The 24,633-nt window shown below is 40.0% G+C and overlaps 1 protein-coding gene across 1 annotated transcript in view; it reads right to left on the bottom strand.

Moving 5' to 3' along the window:
• srebf2 (sterol regulatory element binding transcription factor 2) overlaps positions 1-21,110 on the bottom strand; it is a 31,943-nt gene extending 10,833 nt beyond the window's left edge. The window contains exons 1-11 of the mRNA XM_088325978.1: positions 20,826-21,110; positions 15,593-15,921; positions 11,143-11,296; positions 10,899-11,047; positions 9,794-9,913; positions 9,401-9,673; positions 9,141-9,255; positions 8,930-9,081; positions 6,477-6,675; positions 6,211-6,386; positions 2,006-2,255 (exon numbers count right to left, since the gene is read on the bottom strand). Of these exons, the coding sequence (XP_088182104.1) occupies positions 2,006-2,255; positions 6,211-6,386; positions 6,477-6,675; positions 8,930-9,081; positions 9,141-9,255; positions 9,401-9,673; positions 9,794-9,913; positions 10,899-11,047; positions 11,143-11,296; positions 15,593-15,921; positions 20,826-20,916 (2,008 nt within the window). The 5' untranslated portion in view covers positions 20,917-21,110. The remainder of the gene's footprint in view (positions 1-2,005; positions 2,256-6,210; positions 6,387-6,476; positions 6,676-8,929; positions 9,082-9,140; positions 9,256-9,400; positions 9,674-9,793; positions 9,914-10,898; positions 11,048-11,142; positions 11,297-15,592; positions 15,922-20,825) is intronic.
• Positions 21,111-24,633: the final 3,523 nt, after the last annotated feature.

Here is a 24,633-nt window from a genome sequence, read left to right as displayed (position 1 = left end):
ATTGCAAGCAAAGGTTTCAGAAAACAGTGCTGGATAGTGGACTAAATACACAGCAACACGCTTTGAAAAAGTGGATTTAAGCTCTGTATTGCCAAGAGGATTTAAATGTTGATTGAAAACAAGCACATCGTCTTTCCTTATGGCAGGCCCCCAACAGTAAAACACTAACAAACAATGCAAAACACCAAGATATCAAATCTACTTAGCAGTGTTATGAATAATTGATTAATTACGCCATTCAGCAGCATCAACAAACTATTTTAATATCCCTTTTAAAGGGGTATTGGGATGATGTGGGTAATAGGCGGCATTTGATTAGACTGAACTGTACAATTCACATTTTTAAGCAACTTTATTGATGCCCAACCATCAGTAAATGAATTTATTTTCGATATCATTTCAAAAGTCTGGAAGTCCATGTCGGAAAACGGCTTAATTTTGTAAATCTTACCTTTTTTTCACATTACTCAAAAGATTCCAAGAAGGCAGAAAGAGATCCTATTTTGTCATTTGAAAAACCAATACATGAACATTTTTAATGCAGAACAAGATAAAGAATAAATAAAGGAATAGGAATAATAGTCTGAGTAGGTGGGGAAAGTGTAATTATGTTAATGAGCGTGCATCTCCAAATATTCCGTAACCTTTGGATTTTCACCCAGTGCACCACAATTAAGATTATTTTTAAAAGAACTGTTTGCTACTGTGCGATATCAATATTGAAACTTGAGGTCATCGATGACTCAAAGCCATTTTGTTTGCATTTATTTCAACAAGCAGCCAAAATGTACCGTATTTTCCGCACTATAAGGCGCACCGGGTTATAGGGCGCACCCCGAAAAAATAGTTTTTGGTCCTATTTTTGACGCACCGGATTATAAGGCGCTACAATGGGAACGTCGACAAAACAGTCAGATAGTTCAGTCCAACTCATTACCCCCTTAACATTCCGAAAGCTTGCAAAGACGCAAATATGTGTCGAGAACAAGTGCGGATGCGGTGTCCGTACGATGTCACTCAAATGCATCGTTCCATCATTCGGAAGGTTAAAGTCTTGGGATTCAAGAAATGCCAACCATTCCTTAGTTTCTATTTTCGCTCGCAACTTTACTGTGCATATGACAATAAACACTTGGAATTGAGTTTAATTTAAAAATAGACACTCCATTCCATCCATTATCTGCACCGCTTATCACAGAAACATCGAGTTCAGTCTGAAACAAGATACAGGGAGTAGCTCACCGAAGTCGTTGTGTTCATAATAATGTGCAGACATGGTCCTCTTATATCCGTGAGTGTAGTAAATTCAGGAGAATAAAATATTTACAAATACAGAATAGTAAAAAATGCTTTCTGTATGCCGTCAACCACGTGCTATACACATTCATCTTTTTCGGCCAATTGCAGGCTTTGTTTTGCCGTTTAAGCCTATGCCAGCCTGTAAATGATAAAAAGAATCCGCCCCTTGACCTCCGAATAACTTTAGCCAATAGTGATCGATTCAACTGATGATTGACACATCTTTTTTGGCCAATTGCAGGCTTTGTTTTGCAGTTTAAGCCTATGCCAGCCCGTAAATGATAAAAAGGATCCGCCCCTTGACCTCCGAATAACTTTAGCCAATAGTGATCGATTCAACTGATGATTGACACATCTTTTTTGGCCAATTGCAGGCTTTGTTTTGCAGTTTAAGCCTATGCCAGCCCGTAAATGCTAAAAAGGATCCGCCCCTTGACCTCCGAATAACTTTAGCCAATGAGGATTGATTTAAATGATGATTGACACATTGGTTAGCCAATGAAACGCCGGTAAATAAATCCCAGCATACACCGCGGACTACTTGGCGTTCGGGGGAAAATCTAGTCGGCGGCTGCAAGTTAGTTGGAAGACTTTGCGACTTAATGTTGATCCATAAATAAGGCGCACTGTATTATAAGGCGCATGGTCAGCTTTTGAAAAAAATAAAGGCTTTTAGGTGCGCCTTATAGTGCGGAAAATACGGTACCTGTAAGTTGCAGCTGGCTGAGACGATGGTACACCAGGGCAGCATCTTTTGCGCTTGTCCTAGCTTCATCCCCCTCGTGCTTGCATCTGATTTGGTGAACTACCCAGCCGAGAGGGGTTGGTCGGTGCAAGCAATAACGAATCAGGTTCCAGGACAACGAGCAAACCAGGTCCAGTTTGGTGGAAGGCAAGGCTCTTGTCAAGATAGACAAGGAGGTCTCTAAACTTGTCAGCGCAGCATCATAATCTCCCTGCAAAAGGTTGAAAATGACAAAAATTTGTAGAAAAATGACACCAAAAGTAACATAGGTTTGAACACATATTAAACTACACTGATAAAAAAAGCATATTAGAATCTAAGAAACACAGTCAAGTCAAGTCATCTTTATTTGTATAGCCCTAAATCACGAAGAGTCTCAAAGGGCTTCACAGATTATTACACTATATTACACAGACTATTTTTCAGCCGACGAGAAGAGTAGGTTATTCATATGCTATGGAGTAGAAGTGAGTTTTAAGTTTAGATTTAAACATTTCCACTGAGCAAATGTAATAATTGAAACCCTTGACAAATAATACATATGTTCACTGATTTATTATAACCCAAGTGTAAATTGAAAACCGCAGACATTTTTAAAAGAATGATAAGAATAGACATAATTTCAAAAGTCAATGAAAGACAACATAGCTATGTAGCAAGTGTGTTTTTTTTTTTTGCCTCGGGTCATGTTTTGTCATCTCTGCTTGAGTATTGCTAGTGGGTTGCAACCCGGAAAACCGGACAAGCAATGTTTGTATGTTCCCATGTATATAAGTGTGTAAAATGTTTTGGATGAAAAGACAAATCCCCAATTTTTGAATAACAAAATATCTAGAGTGTCCACCCTCTGCTATAAGGTTAAAAGGAGAAAGAAACAAATTATTAAGGAAAAAAAAAAAAAATCCTAAAATATTTTGAATGATCATCTTATTCCTTTAAAATATATATAAAAAAAAATACGAAAGTGTTGAACAGTGCTTTTACTTGGTCATTTCTCAAATGCTGTTGTAGTATGAAGTGGAGCTGCAGCTTAGTTCTTTCCACTGATAAAAAAGAGGCTAAGGCAGGGGCGATTTTAGGTGCAGAGCTTTGGGGGTGTTGCGCCCCCAGAGTTTCTGGCTGATTATTATTTCTTTCATTTCACTTAAAGTGATTAGGGATCATTCAACACTGTTCACATTTGTGAACATCACATTAGACTTGGTTAGCAGAAACACTACGATATGCCCAGTTTTTTCCAACAGAGTACACACAAACAAACATACAGAAGAGGAAGCATGGACCTCATTAAACAGTAATGCATTCTATTCAACACTATAATTCCACACTACCAGTGTTCTCGTTTGCCCGCGTCCCTGCGTCCTAGAAGCATCATTTTTGCTGGGGACGCATAGAGTCAAATCAACGTGCGTCCCCGGGACGCAACTTTTTCGACACAAAATTGTCATTATTACCCGATTACTTTTATTTTTAACAAAGATTTACAGCACTTCAAACTTTTCGTCAGGCAGATCGGCCATTGTTGTTGAAAAGCTCTGGGAGGAGTTACCCGTTAAATTTCGGCGGAAGAAGATAGATATAATAATAATAATATCTCGGGGGATTATATTTGTTGTGCTTGCTCCGCATTGCCCTGTGTTTACAGCAGACTACGGCAATGTAGTCGTGCCTTGCTGGAGCAACAACAACTAATTAACTGTGATGATTAAAACTGAATGAAAATATAGATTAATTTAATTATTTCAGCAATATTATTTTGTATAATGTACAATATTCTTGTGAACTGAAAAATCTTGAAGTGATAACTGATTTGTATTACCAATAAACTGTGATGATTACAACTGAATGAATATATAGATTTATATTATATATTTGACGCCGATTTACAATTTCAACCTCGATAACACTAAATTTTGGGGACCCGTAGATATCTGTTGGGACCCACAGATTTTTGAGCATGCGAGTTCCCGGGACCCATCACTTTTCACAGGTAAAATGAACACTGCACTACATTAGATTGAGCTGTGTCAAATCGACAAACAAATAGACAGTTATTGCAAAACTGTCCAAAATTTCTGGTGTTGCACTTGGTCAAGTACATCGTTCTCAATTGTCATCACAATTCTGTTTTAACCGGTGGTCCTTCCAAGCCAGGTATGGAGCCAGCGTAATGCTCTAAAAGACCTTACGCAGCTGCTTATTGGAATTGGAACTGCCTTCAGAGTTGTAATGTAATCAGAGTTGGAAACATTTAAATATCCGGGAGAGAGTGTGAATTCAATGGCACCAGACTCCCTCTTGCTCTTCAGAGGGTTTTTTTGCAACCACGACTTCTACCATCTCAAATTCAATGCCATTATGCACTACCAGTGTTGACAACTGAGGTACAGAGAAAAAAAAATGGCCTGAGGTAGGACTGCATACAGGAATGCCCTTAAGCAAGTCCTGATTCACAACAGAAAACCGCCTCTCACACCGTTTTATTACCAAGAAGATAACAATTCAGTATCTTAATCATATAATAATTGATAACATCATAACATTTGGTATTAATTCATACATTTTTAAAAATAGTAAATTGTTAATAATCTATCAGAATATGAAGATAATGTGGTCAACCGATGAGAAGAAAATACTTAATTAACAGAATGAATCTTAAATGTTGTTCTGGATGGGATGTTTTAACATAAACCACTGATCATAGTATGTTTCTCTGTGAGTCTATGTGTAATGAACTCTCACTATAACGGGGCGTTTTTTTTTTTCCCCAGATAAAACTTTGGATGTCCATGCTGGTGCTGGGAGGATGACCACACACTTATACACATGCAACAATTAAGCTAGGCAGACTGTTCTTGCGTTTGATTCAATGCAGCTAAAATGAGGACTAATGTCTGTTGTTGATAACCAAGTCCTTATATTGAGCTGTAAAATAACCACCGTATAACATACTTTAAATGTAACACCAGAGCTCTGCTGCGAGTGACAGTGGCTGAGACAAAGAGGATCAGGGGTGGGGAAGCGGTGCTAGGAATCAAATGGAAAAAACCATTTCAAGGCAGTGGAGTATTACTGGAGATGCGTTGTTCACATTTTTTAAATACATTTTTTTCTACGTTGCGTTTGTCATCATACTTTTGTTGTCCTTTATTTCGGAAAAGAGTTTAAAAATGCTTTAATTTTCGGGGGTGCTTGGGTTGAATTTGGGGGTGCTTGAGAACCCCCAAAAACGGGCAAGTTCTGCCCATGGGCTAGCGCAAAACCTAATTTCTCTATTCAGATATCCATTAGAATGATTATACAGGAGACAAATAACACATTTTACTTCAAAACCTGCAATCAAATCCGTTTGATTTTTACAGTGTTAACATTTTGCCAATTTATCAGCTAACGCCAGTGTCTTTGACACTAGCCGCTAATGCTAAAGGGCGCAACCCCAAAGCTGACTACTAACAATGGTGATGTTGTTGTCAAAGCTAGCCGCTAATGATAGTGACCAAAATGGTGAAATTTGTCACTAATGTAGAGAAAATATGCTCTAAATTCAAGTCGGCAAGTGTGGTGAGTAAAGAAGTGTGTAGGGCACAGCCATGGCAATCCCAGAAGCCAAAATATGCGCCGCAGAAGAAGGAAGAACGAACATAATGTTGTCACATTTATTAAATTGTCTGGAATAAAAAATGTTAATCTGAAAGGAAAATAAATCGCCCAGGTTTTGTACATAAGGACTGTAACATATGTGGCACAGCAGAGGTATGATTTGCAGTCAACTTAAAGTTTCAAAGGTCCATTAACCACCGGGGTCAACGGGGCACTACTTCCTGTATTGTGTCTTAGGCAAGTGCAGCCTTGTGGCGCCCCTCCTTCTCCAGGCTATTTTATGGGGGTATGAGTTTCCTGACCACATAAAACTGGTTTCCATGGTTACCAGTAGTAGGAGAATCCTGACTCAGATACAGTACCTTCACGTTGTACAATACACATTGCATCACTTGTTGCTTTCATATTTTGTTAGAAAAAAACTCAGGCAGTGACATTATGTCTATTGTTCTTGTGGCATATCAAAGGGTTTTTGTCCAGTAAAGGCATTTTCCTTTCATATATTTCTCTATCTATATTAGAGAGTGCTTGTTTTTATTTTATTTATGTGTATTTAATATACTTACTCTTTTAAGATGAACATCAGCTTGCTTTCGGTGCCTCCAAAAGGATACCGACTTTGGGGAATGAAGGGGTGTGACAGGTTCCCAGAGGTAGATCACCCGCACGCAACCCCAAACTGCTCCCAACCCACTCAGCATCCACACCATCACCCATGGCAACAGGCAGCGCAGCCAGGAGGCTAAGATTGAGTAAAGAAATCATCAGGAAGCATCGTCTTGATAGCGACACATTCAAAATGTTATTGTCAAACAAAAGCTTTTTAACTCACCAAAATCTTGTGTTGGGCTGGGAAACCAAACAAGAGTCCTTGAGGGCCCGTGCCCCGTAGAGAGTGTTTCTGGGGTCTCAGCCTCCAACAGAGAGGGTAACGGGTTAAGAGAGAGGCAGAAGAAGGTCAGGGCACAGAGGAGGAGGCGAGAACCATCCATCACTCCAACAGAGGAAGGGGAGTCTGGCTCGCATTTCATCTGAAAGAAATAATGATATCATGGTATTGCGCAACCACAGACAATACATGATTACAGATAATATGGGCCAAACAACTGGTTGGGTTTAAATTTTTAGTCCTCTTTTATAGTGGTGAGTGATTAAATACGATACGCAAACTTAATTGCCATAAGTAAAAATAAAATTACGTCATCACAAAAGGTGTGATTACAATGCATTCTTGTTCTGAAACCGCCAAATAGAAGGAGGGGACAGGGTGTTTCTGCTCCCTATAGTTGACCAAAACTTTTCTTTCATCCCTCCCCGCTTTTTTTCCTTTACCCTCCCCTCTTTCTCTCGCAATCCCCCATCTTAGTCTCCCTTTAGCTTTCTCAGTCTCACTCCCACCTCTCTATCTCCCTCCCTCAGGGTTTGGACACATTTTCATGGTTAGATTCAAGCATTTTTAAGGACTTTCTAATTTTCCAAATTCTCCACTACCATTAAAATAGAAATCCGGTGTGAATCATGTAGTTTGCAGAGCCACAAATATACCGTATTTTCCGCACTATAAGGCGCACCTAAAAGTCTTAATTTTTTTCAAAAGCTGACCATGCGCCTTATAATACAGTGCGTTTTATTTATGGATCAACATTAAATCACAAGGTCTCGCAACTTACGCAACAGCCGCCGACTCGATTTCCCCCCGAACGTGGAGTAGTCCGCGGTATATGCTGGGATTTATATACCGGCGTTTCATTGGCTAACCAATGTGTCAATCATCATTTGAATCGATCACTATTGGCTAAAGTTATTTGGAGCCTCGGATAGGCTAGTGGGCCGAAACAAAGCCTGCAATTGGCCGAAAAAGATGTGTCAATCATCCGTTAAATCGATCACTATTGGCTGAAGTTATTCGGAGCCTCGGATTGGCTAGAGCGCCAAAACAAACCCTGCAATTGGCCGAAAAAGATGTATCAATCATCCGTTGAATCGATCGCTATTGGCTGAAGTTATTCAGAGCCTCGGATTGGCTAGAGGGCCAAAACAAACCCTGCAATTGGCCGAAAAAGATGTGTCAATCATCCGTTAAATCGATCACTATTGGCTGAAGTTATTCGGAGCCTCGGATTGGCTAGATGGCCAAAACAAACCCTGCAATTGGCCGAGTTTAGCAATGGCGTAGCAAGCTTAGCAAGCTTGCTAAAGTACACCATAAAGAAACATGTTTTATTAGTCTGTATTTGCAAATAATTTACTCTCCTGGATTTACTTCACTCAGGGTTGTAAGAAGACCATGATTGCGTATCATTATTGAACGTGAGAACTTAGGTGAGCTATGCGGCTTTATATTTTCCCGGTATCTCGTTTTAGAACGATCTTGATGTTGCTGTGATGAGTTGAGTGAATTAAACTCAATTCCAAGTGTTTATTGTCATATGCACAGTAAAGTTGCGAGCGAAAAAGAAAATAGAAACTAAGAAATGTTTGGCATTTCTTGAATCCCAAGACTTTAACCTTCCGAATGATATTTGAAATTATGCATTTGAGTGACATCGTACGGACACCGCATACGCACGTGTCTACGACACGTATTTGCTTCTTTGCAAGCTTTGGGAATGTTAAGGGGGTAATCAGTTGGACTGAATCATCTGACTGTTTTGTCGACGTTCCCATTGTAGCGCCTTATAATCCGGTGTGCCTTATCTATGGAAGATATAGGACCAAAAACTATTTTTTGGGGGTGCGCCCTATAACCCGGTGCGCCCTATAGTGCGGAAAATACGGTACATATTTTTTAATCTTGTTTGTGCATTTATCAAGACAAGATTTTTAGATCTTGAGTAAATTGTAAATATATTTGTTGAACAATACATGTGTAAATATTATTAAGACAAATCTCTCCCCATATAGATGTTGGGTAATATGCACCTTACATTTTCAGTTGCATGAAGTTCTTCCCACTACAATTTACCCATTTTCAATTTTACATGGCCCTTGATGTTTGTAATCAATACATAATCCTCTCACTAATACATTTTTACTAGTGCCCTGTTTAGGTGTAGCATGTAGCATTCACTCTCTCACCACTTTAACTCCCCCCCCCCCCCCCCCGCCCCCTAATTCAACCCACTAGATCCCTCTCCCTATCCAACTCTCTCAGTCACCTCTAATATACATTCTCCCTCTATTCTCAATCTCTCGCTCACTCCTTTCATCTAACACCCTTACCTCTTCTCAGCAAGAACTCTGTAATCATCCAGAAATGTTATCACTTAACATTTTGCACATTACCTGCTCATGATCAATCAAGGGGCTACTGGGCTCTGAGTCCACACCGAAGGGAGAGAATTGGTGAGGGGAAACTGAGCCCAAGTCAGATGCTGGAGGAGACATCATTGATAGTTCCTCTTTAGGATCCATCTCCTCAGACAGGGTCACTGGCTCTGTGATAAAGAAGGTTACATTTGATTTGCTACGTGCAGCTGTCAATGTTTACACTTACTGTTCTTCTGGTTTGCCATCTTCAAAGCCAAATTCTCTTGTCGAAGTTTGTGGTTAGCCTGTTTCAGGTACTTGATGTAGTCTATGGCTTTACTCAACACTCCAGACTTGTGCATCTGAAAAAATAAAATGTAGAGTACATGAGAATATGTCTGTGTAATAGGTCATATTTGTGATTCTGTATCGCATTTGGGCTACACAGGAAATCACAAGCAGCTCTATTTTGCCAAATTTGATTAGGCATGCCTGTAATTAACTGACCTTCACGTCATTGCCTACGACCAAGTCTCTCAGCTCCACTATCTTGTCGTTGATGGATGATCGGTACCTCTTCTCAATGATGTTGTGAGTGGTCCTCCTCTCACCCTCCTTCACCACCCCTCCTTGGCAAAGCCCCCCTGCACTCAGAGGACTGTGCTCGAAGCTGGATATTGTTCCGCTAGCGCAGTGGGGGGAGCCTGGCTGTAGTTGTTTGATTGTCAGCTTCTCTCCGCCTCCCAGGACAGTAGTCACCAAGTTGCCGCCCATCAGAGTCTACAGACAGGTAAGGAACAATAAAGGCTTTTCAATTCAGTTGTGTTTGCCTATGTGCCATATATTAAGGACCCCCTGTATTAACTAATTTTATTTTTGGGGTGTATTGCAGCTATGTACCGGAACTTGCAGAGTTGTGTTCTGGAAAGGCGCCGTCAATGTGGTGATTCCTGTTGGATTTTGCATAGTAGACAGAACTAGGGAATCTGTTTTTAAAATCTGAGGTTGTTGAACCAAAACCTGGTGGGAGACAAACAAAACACAGCAGCCATATCAAAATACTGTATTTTCCTAACGATCATGCGCAAATAGTCCTTTGGCATATTTTTTTTCATACATAAGGTGCACCGGACTCTAATGCGTATGAAAATAAGACTACAGTCAGACTTTCAGTGTGTATAGGTGCATATTATTGCTTTAATGAAATATGGGTCAGTGACGTGAGTTCAATAACATTGTATGCAATGGGAATGAACCAGAGTAGTGGCAGCAAGAGCACCGCTACATTACCACTACCAGTGGAACAGATGACATACAATATGGCATTAGAGTTTCTCCAGTTATCACACTATTCTAAATGCTACACCTACCAAGACCTGGCAATCCCTCTAAACTGCACAGTACATTCTGAAAAGTCAAACAGTGTACCCACTTCTTCACCTATGTGTCAATAACCTGTCAGTTTAATATATATGCATACGTAAAGGAGATTGTATTGTATTTTGTTAAAAGACTTTTGTTTTCTACATTCTCTCACATTCATTGGTGTAGAAGTGGAGAGACTGTTTAACCAATCAGAATAAAAAATGCAAATCGGTGTTCCTGGCACAATGAACAAAAATAGTGTGACAACGAGATCAAATCTAATACCTTTTATTTGTTTTACCTGTTATTTGTACCACTGGTGGCCTGGTGGTTAACTGTCCGCACTCTAACCACCAGTCTGGTTTAATTTCTGCTGCATACAATGTTTTGCAATGTATATCAGAGATGTTTATAAATTTGATCAATCATTGCACAATCATTGCTCAAATACAGTATTTATGTATAACCATGTATGGTAATGAGTAGCTGTTATTACTGTATGCATTTCCAATCCCTTTGCCATATTCTAAGGCATAAGGAACACTAGGGTGCACTTTTAAATTGCTGGGCAAATTAGAGTTTTCAGGTGCGCCTTGAAGTCCGGAATATGAGTTATTTAGATTGCAAATAGTTTGAGTACCTGTTGCACCTGCTGAGGCATAGCATGGACAGCTGTGGGCGCTGTCGAGAGAGTCTGAATGGTTGGACCAGTGGTCAAAAGGCGCTGGTGAATTGTTACTGGTTGAAGTTGGGATGATGTCATGATGCTTTGCACCTGAGGCTGAAGTACTTCAAAACATCAGAAAATCACTTATGAGTACTAGTACTCAGTAAATAACCACTTTTAAGCTAAAAAAAAAGAGACTGAAGATAGACATGTCAACCTGGGATGCCAGGAGTAGGGCTCTGGTGGCAGATGACGGGATTTTGGATAAAACGGGACTGCCCACCACTCGAGGCAATCATCACAGTTTGGGCCATTGGCGTCTGAATGGGGGTCGGAACCAAAGGGTGAACTGGGAAACGCTGGGTCTGCATCTATGAAAAAATAAATTATCATTAAGGCAGGACAATTAATTGGATTAATGAGACTGTTTTGTCATTTCAAAAATCAACTATTTGAAAATTTGCCGAATCGTGGCATTTTGTATTTAGATCACTGAAATCTGGTGCTAATTATTAAACATTAGTAGCTAAATAGTCAGGCTTGTCAAGTTATGAACAGCTATATTTTACGTTAGTTATTCTTGTCCTAACATTTTGAAAAGGATGTATATTGGAATCTATAAAACTTTCTTTAAATAAATTTGTGTTGGTTTGGAATTTTTGTTCAAACTCAATTGAAGGTGTAAATGTGAAGCCTGATGAATAAAATCAAGATTTTACTATTGGGCGCTATCGCCCTGCCCTAAATACCTGTGTGTATTATCCCGTTTATAGTTTAGCATGTACCGTTAAGGATGGTAAGGGTATTTGTCATTTGTTTCGTGTTTCTTTCATGGTTTCCTGAGTCTCTTAGCTAATTTAATGCAACAGATCTGACAGTGTACTTGTCCTCATCCTTTTTTTGGGCGAGCCAATTTTGGTCGATGATTTGCACGAGTTATGAAAAATTCCATACAACAACCACGCACTTGTGGACTTCTGAAGAACGGAATCAGGCCACATTTTTTTTTTGTCCAGACTCTAGACATATGCTTTTAGATAATGAAAATGTTAAAGATTGACAACCATAAACATTGCCTTGAGAACAGATAATTACCATTTGATTCTCTCGGTCAAGGGCACATGTGCATCTCGGAGCTTAAGGCAATATACCCATAGTTTTTTGATATCCATTTTGACACTTTGAGCACAAAAAGGATTTTACATGACTGCGGAAGGGTATACATTAATTGATTTGGGTTGTATGCTAACACATTATTGTATTTTTTTTAATCATCAAACTTCACATGCCGAAATCAGACAAAAGTAAAGACAACATAAAATATATGAAAACTCTGTGAAACATCTATATTGAGTGCAAATAATTTTTTATTAGATTTCCTTGTGATAAGTTTGTTGATTTAAAAAAAAAACACTTGAAAGATTTGTTAAAATAAATATAATATTTTTTAGATATCCAATTACTTCTTGTAAATGTTTCTATTTGGTTCGGGGGTTAAGATGGGGTCGGAAACCCGCGGCTCAGAAGTCACAAGTGGCCCCCTGACACTTTTCCAAAAATGTTTACAAATTGAAAAAGATTGAGGAGAAATTATGTTTTTTTTGGAACATGTTTTCTGTAGAAGGACAAACTTTACACAAACACTTTCAATGTTTTCCAACACTGGAACAATGTGTAGAATAAACATTACATTTTCACTACTTTGCTGCATTTCTCCTCTGCTTGTTTTCCTCTCTCCATGTTTCCTGTGTTGGAGCAGAACGTAGCGCAAGCTCCACCCTTTTTAAAGCAGCAGCATAACAAGATAACGCAACCTCTCGCTGCAGCCCTAATTTCAACACAGGGGTTACATTAAGTGGGTAAGAATAAAATCCTAACATAGGCACTTTTTAGTAACAAAGTAGCTGTTTTTATTACCGGGTAAGTGATTTCTGATTTTTGTCAGTATATATTTTTAACGACACTTAGGGATAATCATTTGTGTTTTGTTGCTCAGGCCCAAGGATGGATGCATTGATTTAGTATCAAAAGAGAGAGAAGAGGATGCTGCTGCGTTTTTCCCATGCACTGACTTATTTGACAATTGTACAGAAATCCAACTTAAATTTTATCAATCAGGGTCTTATTGCACTCTTTTTGTTGCCCGGATAAACGGCACATTATGCAAGTTCCATTTTTTTCCCCCCGAATTCTCAAAATAAAAGAATAAAAACAAAATTGGATTTATTTATAGGATTCTTTTAATTTTATCAAAGTAATGAAACATAAAGTAATTCAATAATATTGTAATGACGTTAAACTTGAGGTGGTATCCTACTACAGTGTAGTCCCGTGGTGCATCATTCTCCACAAGATGGGCTGCATCCAACTGAGTCATTCTGATAGTAGGCTAATATAGCTAATATAGATACATTCAGGATGTGTCACATTCATTATAAGGCTTTTAAGGAAAAACTTTTTTTGCCCAATATAGCCTTTTCAAAATGTTGGGTTGCCTACCCCTGCGCTAAGCGCTTCCTTTTTTTAAAGGGTTGAGAGTGGATATATGTTAGTAGTATTAGTCTGAAAACCAAGTCAGTTTTTAAGTTGACCATTGTTGTAATTTAATAAATGTAAACAAAGTTGAGGATGAGGTTGGTTCTACCACCTCAGTGTAGTATTTCCTAAATAAAAGCCATTACAGTATTCCCTCATTGTGTCGTGGTTTATTTTTCGCGGTTTTGACACTTTGCAGATTTTCATCGTGTAATGCTGCCCCGCAACACACAACATACAACAAATGCTATCAAGGGGTCATGTTTCCGAGGGTTTTGTGTTTGTGTGTGTGTGTTGGGTGGGCGTGACTGGCGGTGTGCGTGACTGTGATTGACAGCATAAATCAGCCTAACAGCGGGGTTGGCTCACAAGACAATGTGTCAGCCAAAACTGTAAAGAATGGCGAAAGCTAGTATTTTACCTGCTTGTTACATTGAGAAGTAATTCATCAATAATATTGGAATCAAAAGAAAGTCAGAAGAGCGCAAAGAAATGATTATCACTGGGTGCTCCGTGGATTATTACTGGGTCCCAAAAGAAAATGAAGCGATGTCGGGAGAGAAAACAATAACAAGGCAACTGGTCCAGTCTACTGCTCCATAACAACTCTCTTCAGCCACTCCTGCCGAGCCTGTAGCTCACCAACACCAGATCCATTACCGATGAAACAGATTAACTGGAGCTACAACAAGTAGGAAACTGCTACATTCATGACTCTTGTATTTTAATCATCACACAGACTTAGCTCAATCCAGGATCTCGGATGCTGGCGGGCAGTTACCTGGCCGCCCTCTACATCGCTTCTTACGCTGAAATTTTGTTGTACTCGTGTATAATGACAATAAAGCCCATTTATTCAACTGCAATTCTGTGTACTGATTATCTATTTGTAGCGCTATAGTTGTTATTTATTTACAGTTGTATATATTATGATACTAATATAAAATAAAAGAATAAATAAATGTTTCTACTTTACAGGTTGTGACTATTACGCGGCAAACAAGGGATTACTGTATTTATTGGAGGCATGTATCCATCAAGTGAAAAAGTTAATACAGTGGTACCCTGGTCTTCAACCGCCTCAATGCTCAACCAAATTGGTGTTCAACCAAAAAATGTGCGCAAAAAATGTTTCAATGCTTGACACGGAATTCGGTGGCCAACCGAAAATAATAATAAAATATACAATAGGTGAAAATAGCCGAAAATAGTCGAATCGAATGAGATTTGGCGCGTAAAAGGGGAGCCGAGTGGAGCCAAGTGGAGCCGAGATGAACTCGGCGGCGCGAGTTAGGCTAGCTTTAGCGCAACTTCTATCCGGACCATCAATGAGTGAAGGTGTACGTCATTTTCCAAGTGATTTTTTTCCTAGTTTGTGCTTTTGCGTTGCTTTTGAACATGGGTCTCAAGAACAACAGTGATAAAGGGAAGGATAAGAGGAAAACAGTGAGGCAAACTCTTGGACTTAAAAAGGAAACAATCGTAATGTATGAAAATGTTTTTTGAGAGTCCGATCTCGCCTTGCAATATGGCGTTGCAAAGTCAACAATTTCGACTTTTATAAAACATAAAAAAGCGATAAAGAAAGCTGATGTGGCAATGGGGTTGACAGCACTTACCAAGCAAAGGCCTCAGATAGTCGAGGAAATGGAAAAGATGCTTCTAATCTTTATCAAGGACAAGGAGTTGGCAGGGGATAGCATTAGTGAAGTTTTTATTTGCGAAAAAGTGCTTACCATTTTCCACAGCCGTTCCTGTATGCCATCACACCACTGTTCAAAGGTGTGTAACCGATACAAAATGGTTTACATTTCTTCTTTTCTACATTTATTATATATTGTGTACACATTTATGGTCTTTAATGTTGTTTGGATACGCGTTTTCTTATTATTTTAGTTTCTTTATTTCATGGGTGGAACAGATTAAAATACTTACCATTGTTTCCTACGGGGAAAAAAATGTCAGTACTTAAAAAACAACCAGGAACACATTATGGTTGAGGACTGAGGTACCAATGTATTACATTTCATCCTTACATCTTAGCAAAAATATATATGTGAAAGCAAAAAAATAAGCTATTCATCCCTGACATGGATAGAAGCAGGCTTGTAGTTTGAGAAGTTATGTCAGACCTGAATGGTGGGATGGGCCATTAGATGGGGTTGGATGGGTTGGACCACCTGAGGCCGTGGCTGAAGGGGTGGAGGGCTCCGGGTCACCTGCTGTGGTGGTGCTGCAGCTGCAGTGTTTGTAGAAGGGGTTTGTGCGGGAGAGAAAGACAGGGGAAGGGAACCAGATCGGGGCGACAATGTTGGTGGGGCTGATGGGCTGACATTTGTGAGGTTGTATGCGACAGGGGTTGATGCTTGGGGAGGAGCAGAGGTCTGGTTGGTTTGTCGAGGGGCAGTCATCTGCTCTTCAAACAAGTCAGTTAAGTCCCCATTGACAAGCTGGAGCATCTCTGCGGAAATAGAGGCACATGGTTAAAGATGATGGTCCTAAATTGAGATCAACATACAATTCTGTTTTTGTTCAGTTACTTAATAGTGGGCCAATAGAGTACAGTATTTTCATCATTTTCACAGTTTAACGTGCTCAACAACAGTTTTTACTCATTCAGTACCATAACGTATGGATACATTCTCAGAAGCTTAGTCCCTGAGTGCCAAAACATAAAAAAAGGTTGTTTTTTAAAAAGTATTCTAATGGCTTTGGCGCTGCTAATCCCCAAGTATCGAGCTTCTGGAAATAATTTCAGTAAGGTAAATCACCATTAAATGGCAAGAGTTGCTTTGATCAAAAATTTGTCCACACACCCACTGCCCAGTTTTGCTAGGCAGCTATCCACCGTATGACAGTGTGAAGGCGGCCCATATGGCGAGTAGGCGTAAGTGAAGCAGTGTGGTGAAAAAGAAAAAATACAGACAGTTAAAGCTTCAAAGCTTTATTCTTTCTAAAAAAGATGACAAGTCCTTTTGTCATTGTTGGGTCATGGAGGGATGATGTTTCACCCATGCCCGCGGTCGCCATGCCCGCGGTCGCCATGTGACCTGGCTTTGGGCTGGGCCACCACAGAGCCACGAGGCCTGAGGAGCCAGTGGATTCCTATGAGGCCCGAGTTATGTCCATTTGCTCATCAAGGATCGTCCCCATTTTCTAGAAGAACTTTGTCTTTGAGTCTTGGTCAATGTGGAATGTTGGTGACAAAAATAATTCGCTTGCAGTTATTGCATTTAAAATATATCCGAAAATAATTGAGCACACAATAATTTTTCTATTAATATCCATTTCCATGTAACACAACACCAAAAACCTCATTTTCCCCCCATGATCATTCCTTTTGATAGTGGACCTACTACGACCATAAAACCTGTGATGACATCGTGTGTCATTGAATTTAATTGAAACGCAGAAAGGGTCCATAGAGCGTCAATACAGCTGAAGGGTGTCAAAGCTACCTTTATGACATAAAGATAAGGCAATTTACAAAGAGCAGCAAAACTTGCAGACTGTCCTTGAAGCTGCTTCTGTTTTTGGCCTTGAAAAATGATACACTGATATAATATAATAATGTTCAACGTCTGCCACAATTCAGGAACCATTTACACCGGGACGTGACTTATGACTATGCACAACCACATACTTTCATTTCTAATTCAGGCACAAGGAAAACAGACAAACATCATTGTGCAATAGCTTTTAGCTGAAAAAGTTAAAGCTTGTGACATGACCACATACGGGCGACATACCAGGTTTATCCATATGAATATTTTGTGGTCTTTCATAAGGATTTGTCAGTTCAGGTAGACTATTCAAAGTTATCCATAGTATTTGATGACAAAAGCGCCATTTCAGACTTTAGAGATTGAACTAATTTTGGTAATATACCAATTGCTCAAAAATACTGTAGATTAAGGATGTGACAAGATGCTTTGGTCACGATTCGATTGTATCACGGTACTAAGGTGCCGATTCAATTTATATCGCGATTCTCAGTAAGTGCGATTCCATGACTATTTTATTCGATATAATGAATTATTGCGATAAAGTTGTTTTCTTCTCGAAAAAAACAAGCAACATAAATCATACATTTCTGGGACAATAAACCATGAATGATGTTCAAACAATGCACATTAGTTTGTGTCAGTCGGTGGATTTAAAATGTCGTTGCTCACTTTCTTCCTCTATTTTCCACTTCTGTTTGCGTTTCAGCATTTTTACGTACAAATATTACGTCAAAAAGATCAATTCCGGGAGAAACGTCGATTTTAAAAAACGCCAAAAATAAAATCACGATATATATGTGAATCGATTTTTTGTCTCACCACTGATGTAAATTAAAGACAGCAAAAAGTACTGCTAGATTGAAATGTAAATTTTATCAGCATGTGACATATTTTACTTAGGACCAATGTCCAATCTAGGTAACAGCAGTATTTACTCTGAAATCCTCCCTGTATGCATTAGCAGCTCCCGTGTTATTTTCGATTGTTCTCGATTGTTCTCAGCTCAGGGATGCTGCTGGAAATGTGAATTTCCCTTCGGGGATGAACAAAGTATCTATCTATCTATCTATCTATCTATCTAGCTTGTCAGTTTAAATTATCATGCTGAGGCATTTAACATTTTATTTTGTGATGGAGGGGACAAAGAAAATATCACAATGGACGTTTCAATCAATAGCTAAAGCCAATTTAATTGAAACAGTATGTCTATTTGTGGCCAAAGACTGTGGGAATATAGTCATTGGTATCCGTGCAACAGACCATTGAATTAACAACAACGATTCAGGAACATTGCCACTTCCACTTGGACAGTCACGAACAATTTGTCATGCATTAATGAACACATTTATTCTGACCGGAACACAAACTCATGCAATGTGGATACTTTGACAAAAGGCAAATAGTGAGACAAACAAAACAAGTAAGATAGGAACCCTTTGAACCCCTGACAAAACAACAAAATTAAAAGCAATTGTGTAGGTTTCTCCATAATAACTGTCAACTGTGTGCCGTTTCATTTCATTAAATCCGTGAAAACCTGCACAGAGCATCTATTGCATTATCCAGTGAACTTGTATAATAATAATTAATGATTGTTTCATCCAACTTATAGTTTCAATCATACCTTGACTCCCTAAAGATGACGGATCTTACAGAATTGTTTAAGCAAGACTCAAAGTAATGATATTTATTCTATTGTGTGAAAGCAAGACAAGACACTAAAGAACGCTTTACTCTGTTCTAAAGAATGTAATTGTGTTAAATAAGGTGGGATTATTAAATTTGTATTTAAAATGTTTTGTATAATCACTCAATCGCAACTAAAATCATGTCCTTTAGTAGGGCTACACGATTAACCGAAATCAAAACAGTTTTGCTATGTGGCGTAGTGCGATTGATCGCAAGACGCTGTGTTTTTCTTTCTCACGGATTTAGTTGTGTGTTTGTGTTCCCCCCCCCTTTGTTATTTGAGAGATAGGGTGTTTGTCCAACCAGAATTGCCACAGTTAGGGTTTTAAAGGTGCAGGCCAATTAGAGGCAAGTTTTAACAGAAAGAGCCTATAAAGGCGAGGCAGAGTTTGCAAGCCACCGTGTGAGCCTCATTGAGTCGTTAGGGTGGAATGTCAAAACAAAATGTTTATTTATTTTGAAACTTGTGTAGACTAGACCAATATTTTAATCAGCTTTCATCTTAAGAGTAAGTAGGTACTTATACAGATTGAGGAATCTAAAAGTAAATAATTGTCAGCAGACATCAAACCTGAGAAAGCTCCCCGGAAGAGGGCACTGTTGTCTTGAGGTTAAAACATGTCACTATGATTACTCACATAAAAAATAAAACTAGCACAGAAAATACACTTTTCTTTTGGAAATGACAAATCGTAGCAACTCTTCTGTTTTAGAGGTCTCTATTCGGGGCGGCAGTAGCTCAGGAGGTAGAGCGCTCGTCTTGGGATCAAGGGATCCCAGTTCGAATCCCGGCTCATCCGTGTTACATGTCGAAGTGTCCTTGGGTAAGACACTGAACCCCTAAAACCCCCAATAAGCAGGTTAGCGCCTTACATGGCTGCAAGGCCGCTATTGGGAAATGTGGAGCACATTGTAAAGCGCTTTGGGAAGTCATTGACTTGAAAAGCGCTATATAAATGCAGATCATTTCATTTCATTTCATTTATTCTACAATACTTTTGAATCAAACGATTGGGATTGTTTAGTTTCTGCACAGCTTACTGGTGATGTGATCTTTTAAACCGACTGTTTTTTGTTTATTATCGTAATAAGAGCAATTGCAACATTAAAGATGGGGTGGGTGCTTAAAAAGCTAAAAGTAGAATTTTTCCTCTATTAAGTATGCGTTAACAATGTCCAACTGAGTTCAAAGAGCCTTTAGATGTTTTTTTCCCTCCGCGCCTTTCTGTTTTTATCAGAGGTGTTCGGGATGCATATCACACTAGGAAGCAGGATAGGCGGAAGGGGGCAGGTAGTGGGGGATTAAAGAGAGATTTCGTGCTCATCATCACAGTTTTTTTAGAGTAGCATGAAAATGGCGAGAGTAAGAAAAATACTGTTCTAAACACAGTCCGAAAGAACCTCAAACCCCCAAAAAGACGAAAAAAACTATTTCATTGGAGCGCATTTAAGAAATGCACATATTTGATGAGTGTGCTGCAATTATGGCTTCAAGCCAGGAGCTGGTGTTAGAGAGAAACACATTTTTAAATTCTGGACAGCACCTTCCATAATGTAGGCGTAGTATTTGTGCAGTAGTATTTTATAGTAGGATTTAGTTTAGTATGTCTGTAGTAAAGAAGAAAGAAAGACGCTGTAAGAATCGTTGGTGTTGTTGTTTAATTGGAGAATAAACCTGTCCACACAAATGATCTTCGTTCTTATTCCACGTAGTCCGTCTTACTGCGAGTAATAGGTAGTAAGGTAAGTGCACGTTGTGTTTGGAAGGTTTATTATAGCTTAATAAGGGCAATAGCAATCAATAATAAGGGAAGCAATGTGCTGAGGTTGACAGGTATGTAGTATTTTGGCGATAGCTGATTGCATTAGGGACATTTTTATGAATCTGCATCATTGCACATTTAAGATGACTGTGAAACTCGGGAGGCATCCTCGTGATATGATTTCACTACATTTGAATGATCTGTTGCATTCAGCAATAACCCACGAGCAACCTTGTAAATAGTAATATACGACCGGGAATCATCAATCGGAATTTCTCTGGTTTGGCTTATCTAAATGAGTGCCATTTTCACATATCTCATGGTTGGCAGACTGAGCAAAAAGTGTCCCAATAAAAACAGCTGAATAAACATGAAATTCCCGAAATGCATGTGAGACTGCAACTCACCATCTATGTCCCCCAGGGTCAATTCATTCCCCAACTCCGCTAAAGTAGGATCCACGCTCTCCATTGGAGACATGTACTCTCCGCAGTCCATCCTTTCCTGCGAGGACAAGGAGGAACGAGTCGAAAACAGCGAGCTACCAAGTGCTTCTGCCGCCCGTTATTTATTTATTGATTCCAAAGCAAAAGTCGGACAAACACCAAAGCCTCTATAGAGGCAGCGGTCTATCCGTTTTTACACATTTAGAATTATGTTGAGTAGAGAAGACGCCATGTTGTTTTACCGTAATTACGTCATTCACAAACATACCGGTTAGGCTGAAGCGCACTCTGATTGGTCCAAAATGATGTGTTGTTGGTCGCGCACCAGTCAGGTTGGGCCAATTGGAAAACAGCATCCTTCGTGGCCTGATCCTACGTCATTCATCACAAGTTCCCGTCTCATTTTAATAATAAAAATGGCCAAAACGTGCCGATTCTTGGCAGTTCACAAGTACACTCACCGGCCACTTTATCAGGTAGACCATGCTAGTAACGGGTTGCCTCAATTCTTTGTGGCATAGTTTTAACAAGGTGCTGAAAGCATTCCTTAGAGAGTTTAGTCCATGATGGCATTGGTGCACATTTGTCAGCTGCACATCGAATCTCCCGTTCTACCACATCCCAAATATGTTCTATTGGACTGAGATCTGGTGACTGTGGAGGCCATTTGTATACAGTGAACTCATTGTTATTCTTGGGGATTAAAATGTTAAAAATGTAGCGTTTACCAAATTGTTCGAATTAGTTATTGGACTCCATTAACCAAACACAAACTTCTTTCTCCCAACAATGCATGCTCTTTTCTTAATGGAAAATGTACAAGAGACTGGCATTTCCACACAGGGGAAGAGTTATTTTCTCAAAGGATTTAACTAAGTGAATTCTATCAAATTAGCCAAATCATTGTCCAATTAGTCTAATTTGTCGAGCCTCCCTCACATTCTTGATCTGATCTCTCTTCTTCTGTCTTCTGTCCACGTCTTTTCACAAGCTGGGGTGTTGGCTTCTCCCCCATGGGCGAGCCAGGAACTCCCCACGTGGCCTCCACCTAGTCACCACCTCGTCAGACCGGTGCGTCACGAAGGCCCCTCCCATGGGGCGGGTCAGGTGCCAACTTCACCACCTCCTTGCCGAAAGGCGCCGCCATGTCTAAAGGAAACTCATATTAGCAAGTCACTTCTCAAAACAATGCCAAGCGTTTATCAAAACAAGGCCCAAGTCCTTCGTCAGTGCCCCGTTATCAAAATTCCCCAGCCAAAAAACTCCACACTTGGAACGGCGCGACCTGTCATCGAACTTAAGCCTCCTCGGTGAAAAATCTTCATTGCATTCAATAACTGTAATTTGTATAAAATTGTATAAAATCCCTTGTAGTCGAATAAATAAAATATAAAATCCTTCATTAACTAGGACAAAAAAGTCCGATCACATCACCCCAATTTTGGCTAACCTGCATTGGCTCCCTGTGAGCCCAAGATGTGATTTCAAGGTTCTCTTATTATTATTCAAAATCATACATGGACTTTCCCCCTCATATCTTTCAGATCTGATTTCCCCCTATGTCCCGGCCCGAAGCCTTCGTTCTGAGAGCGCCGGTCTTCTGGTGATCCCAAGAGCCAAGAAGTGTTCCGCAGGTTCGAGAGCGTTCTCCATCCGGGCACCGGTGTTGTGGAATGCTCTTCCCCCTGAGATCCGATCTGCAACCTCAGTGGAAATGTTTAAATCTAAGCTTAAAACTCACTTCTACTCCATAGCATATGAATAACCTAAACTGCTTATGTGTAATAACCTGTGAAGCCCTTTGAGACTCTTTGTGATTAAGGGCTATACAAATAAAAATGACTTGACTTGACTTGACTTCATTATGTTCAAGAAACCAGTCTTAGATGATTCCAACTTTATTACATAACACATTATCCTGCTGAAAGTAGTCATCAGAAGTTGGGTACATTGTGGTCATAGAGGGATAGACAAGGTCAGCAACAATACTGGCTGTGGTGTTGCAACGGTGCTCAATTGGTACCAAATGGCCCAGAGAGTGCCAAGAAAATATTCCCCACACCATTACACCAGCCTGGATCATTCATACAAGGCAGGATGAATCCATGAGATCATGTTGTTGACGCCAACATCTGACCCTACCTTATGGATGTCGCAGTAGAAATCGAGACTCATCAGACCAGGCAACGTTTTTCCAATCTTCTTTAGTCCGATTTTGATGAGCTTTTGCAAATTGTAGCCTCAGTTTCCTGTTCTTAGCTGAGAGAAGGCACCCGACGTGGTCTTCTGCTGCTGTATCCCATCTGCCTCAAAGTTTGACATACTGTGCGTTCAGATGCTCTTCTGCCTACCTTAGTTGTAACGGATGGTTACTTGAGTCACTGTCGCCTTTCTATCAGCTCATACTAGGCTGGCCATCCTCTTCTGACCTTTAGCATCAACGAGGCATTTTCGCCCACAGAACTGGCGTTCACTGTTTTTGTTTTCCTTTTTCAGATGGTTGTTCGTGCAAATCCCAGTGGATCAGCGGTTACTGAGGTACCCAGACGAGCCCTTCTGGCACCAACAACCGTGCCACGTTCAAAGTCACTCAAATCAGCGTTCTTCCCCATACTGATGCTCGGTTTGAACTGCAGGAGATTGTCTTTACCAAATCAACAGGCCCAAACGCACGGAGTTGCCGCCATGTGATTGGCTGTTTAGAAATCAAGTGGGAACGAGTAGTTGGACAAATGTACCGTATTTTCCGCACTATAAGGCGCACCGGGTTATAGGGCGCACCCCGAAAAAATAGTTTTTGGTCCTATATTTGACATACATAAGACGCACCGGATTATAAGGCGCTACAATGGGAATGTCGACAAAACAGTCAGATAGTTCAGTCCAACTTATTACCCCCTTAACATTCCCAAAGCTTGCAAAGACGCAAATATGTGTCGAGAACACGTGCGGATGCGGTGTCCGTACGATGTCACTCAAATGCATCGTTCCATCATTCGGAAGGTTAAAGTCTTGGGATTCAAGAAATGCCAACCATTCCTTAGTTTCTATTTTCGCTCGCAACTTTACTGTGCATATGACAATAAACACTTGGAATTGAGTTTAATTTAAAAATAGACACTCCATTCCATCCATTATCTGCACCGCTTATCACAGAAACATCGAGTTCAGTCTGAAACAAGATAGAGGGAAAATATATAGCCGAAGTAGCTCACTGAAGTCGTTTAGTAAATCCAGGAGAATAAAATATTTACAAATGCAGAATAGTAAAAAAATGCTTTCTGTATGCCGTCAACCATGTGCTATACGCATTCATCTTTTTCGGCCAATTGCAGTCTTTGTTTTGCCGCTTCAGCCAATGCCAGTCTGTAAATGATAAAAAGGATCCGCCCCTTGACCTCCGAATAACTTTAGCCAATAGTGATCGATTCAACTGATGATTGACACATCTTTTTCGGCCAATTGCAGGCTTTGTTTTACAGCTTATGAAATGAAATGAAATGATCTGCATTTATATAGTGCTTTTCAAGTCAATGACTTCCCAAAGCGCTTTACAATGTGCTCCACATTTCCCAATAGCGGCCTTGCAGCCATGTAAGGCGCTAACCTGCTTATTGGGGGTGTTAGGGGTTCAGTGTCTTACCCAAGGACACTTCGACATGTAATACGGACGAGCCGGGATTCGAACTGGGATCCCTTGATCCCAAGATGAGCGCTCTACCACCTGAGCTACTGCCGCCCCAGGCTTAAGCTCTTCTTCTCCTACACT

The sequence above is a fragment of the Urocampus carinirostris genome, chromosome 1 (assembly GCF_059441175.1).
Source record: "Urocampus carinirostris isolate Australia breed hairy pipefish chromosome 1, RoL_Ucar_1.0, whole genome shotgun sequence".
NCBI lineage: Eukaryota > Metazoa > Chordata > Actinopteri > Syngnathiformes > Syngnathidae > Urocampus > Urocampus carinirostris.
Note: the sequence above shows the minus strand (reverse complement) of the source record. Positions and strands in the feature narration are given on the sequence as shown.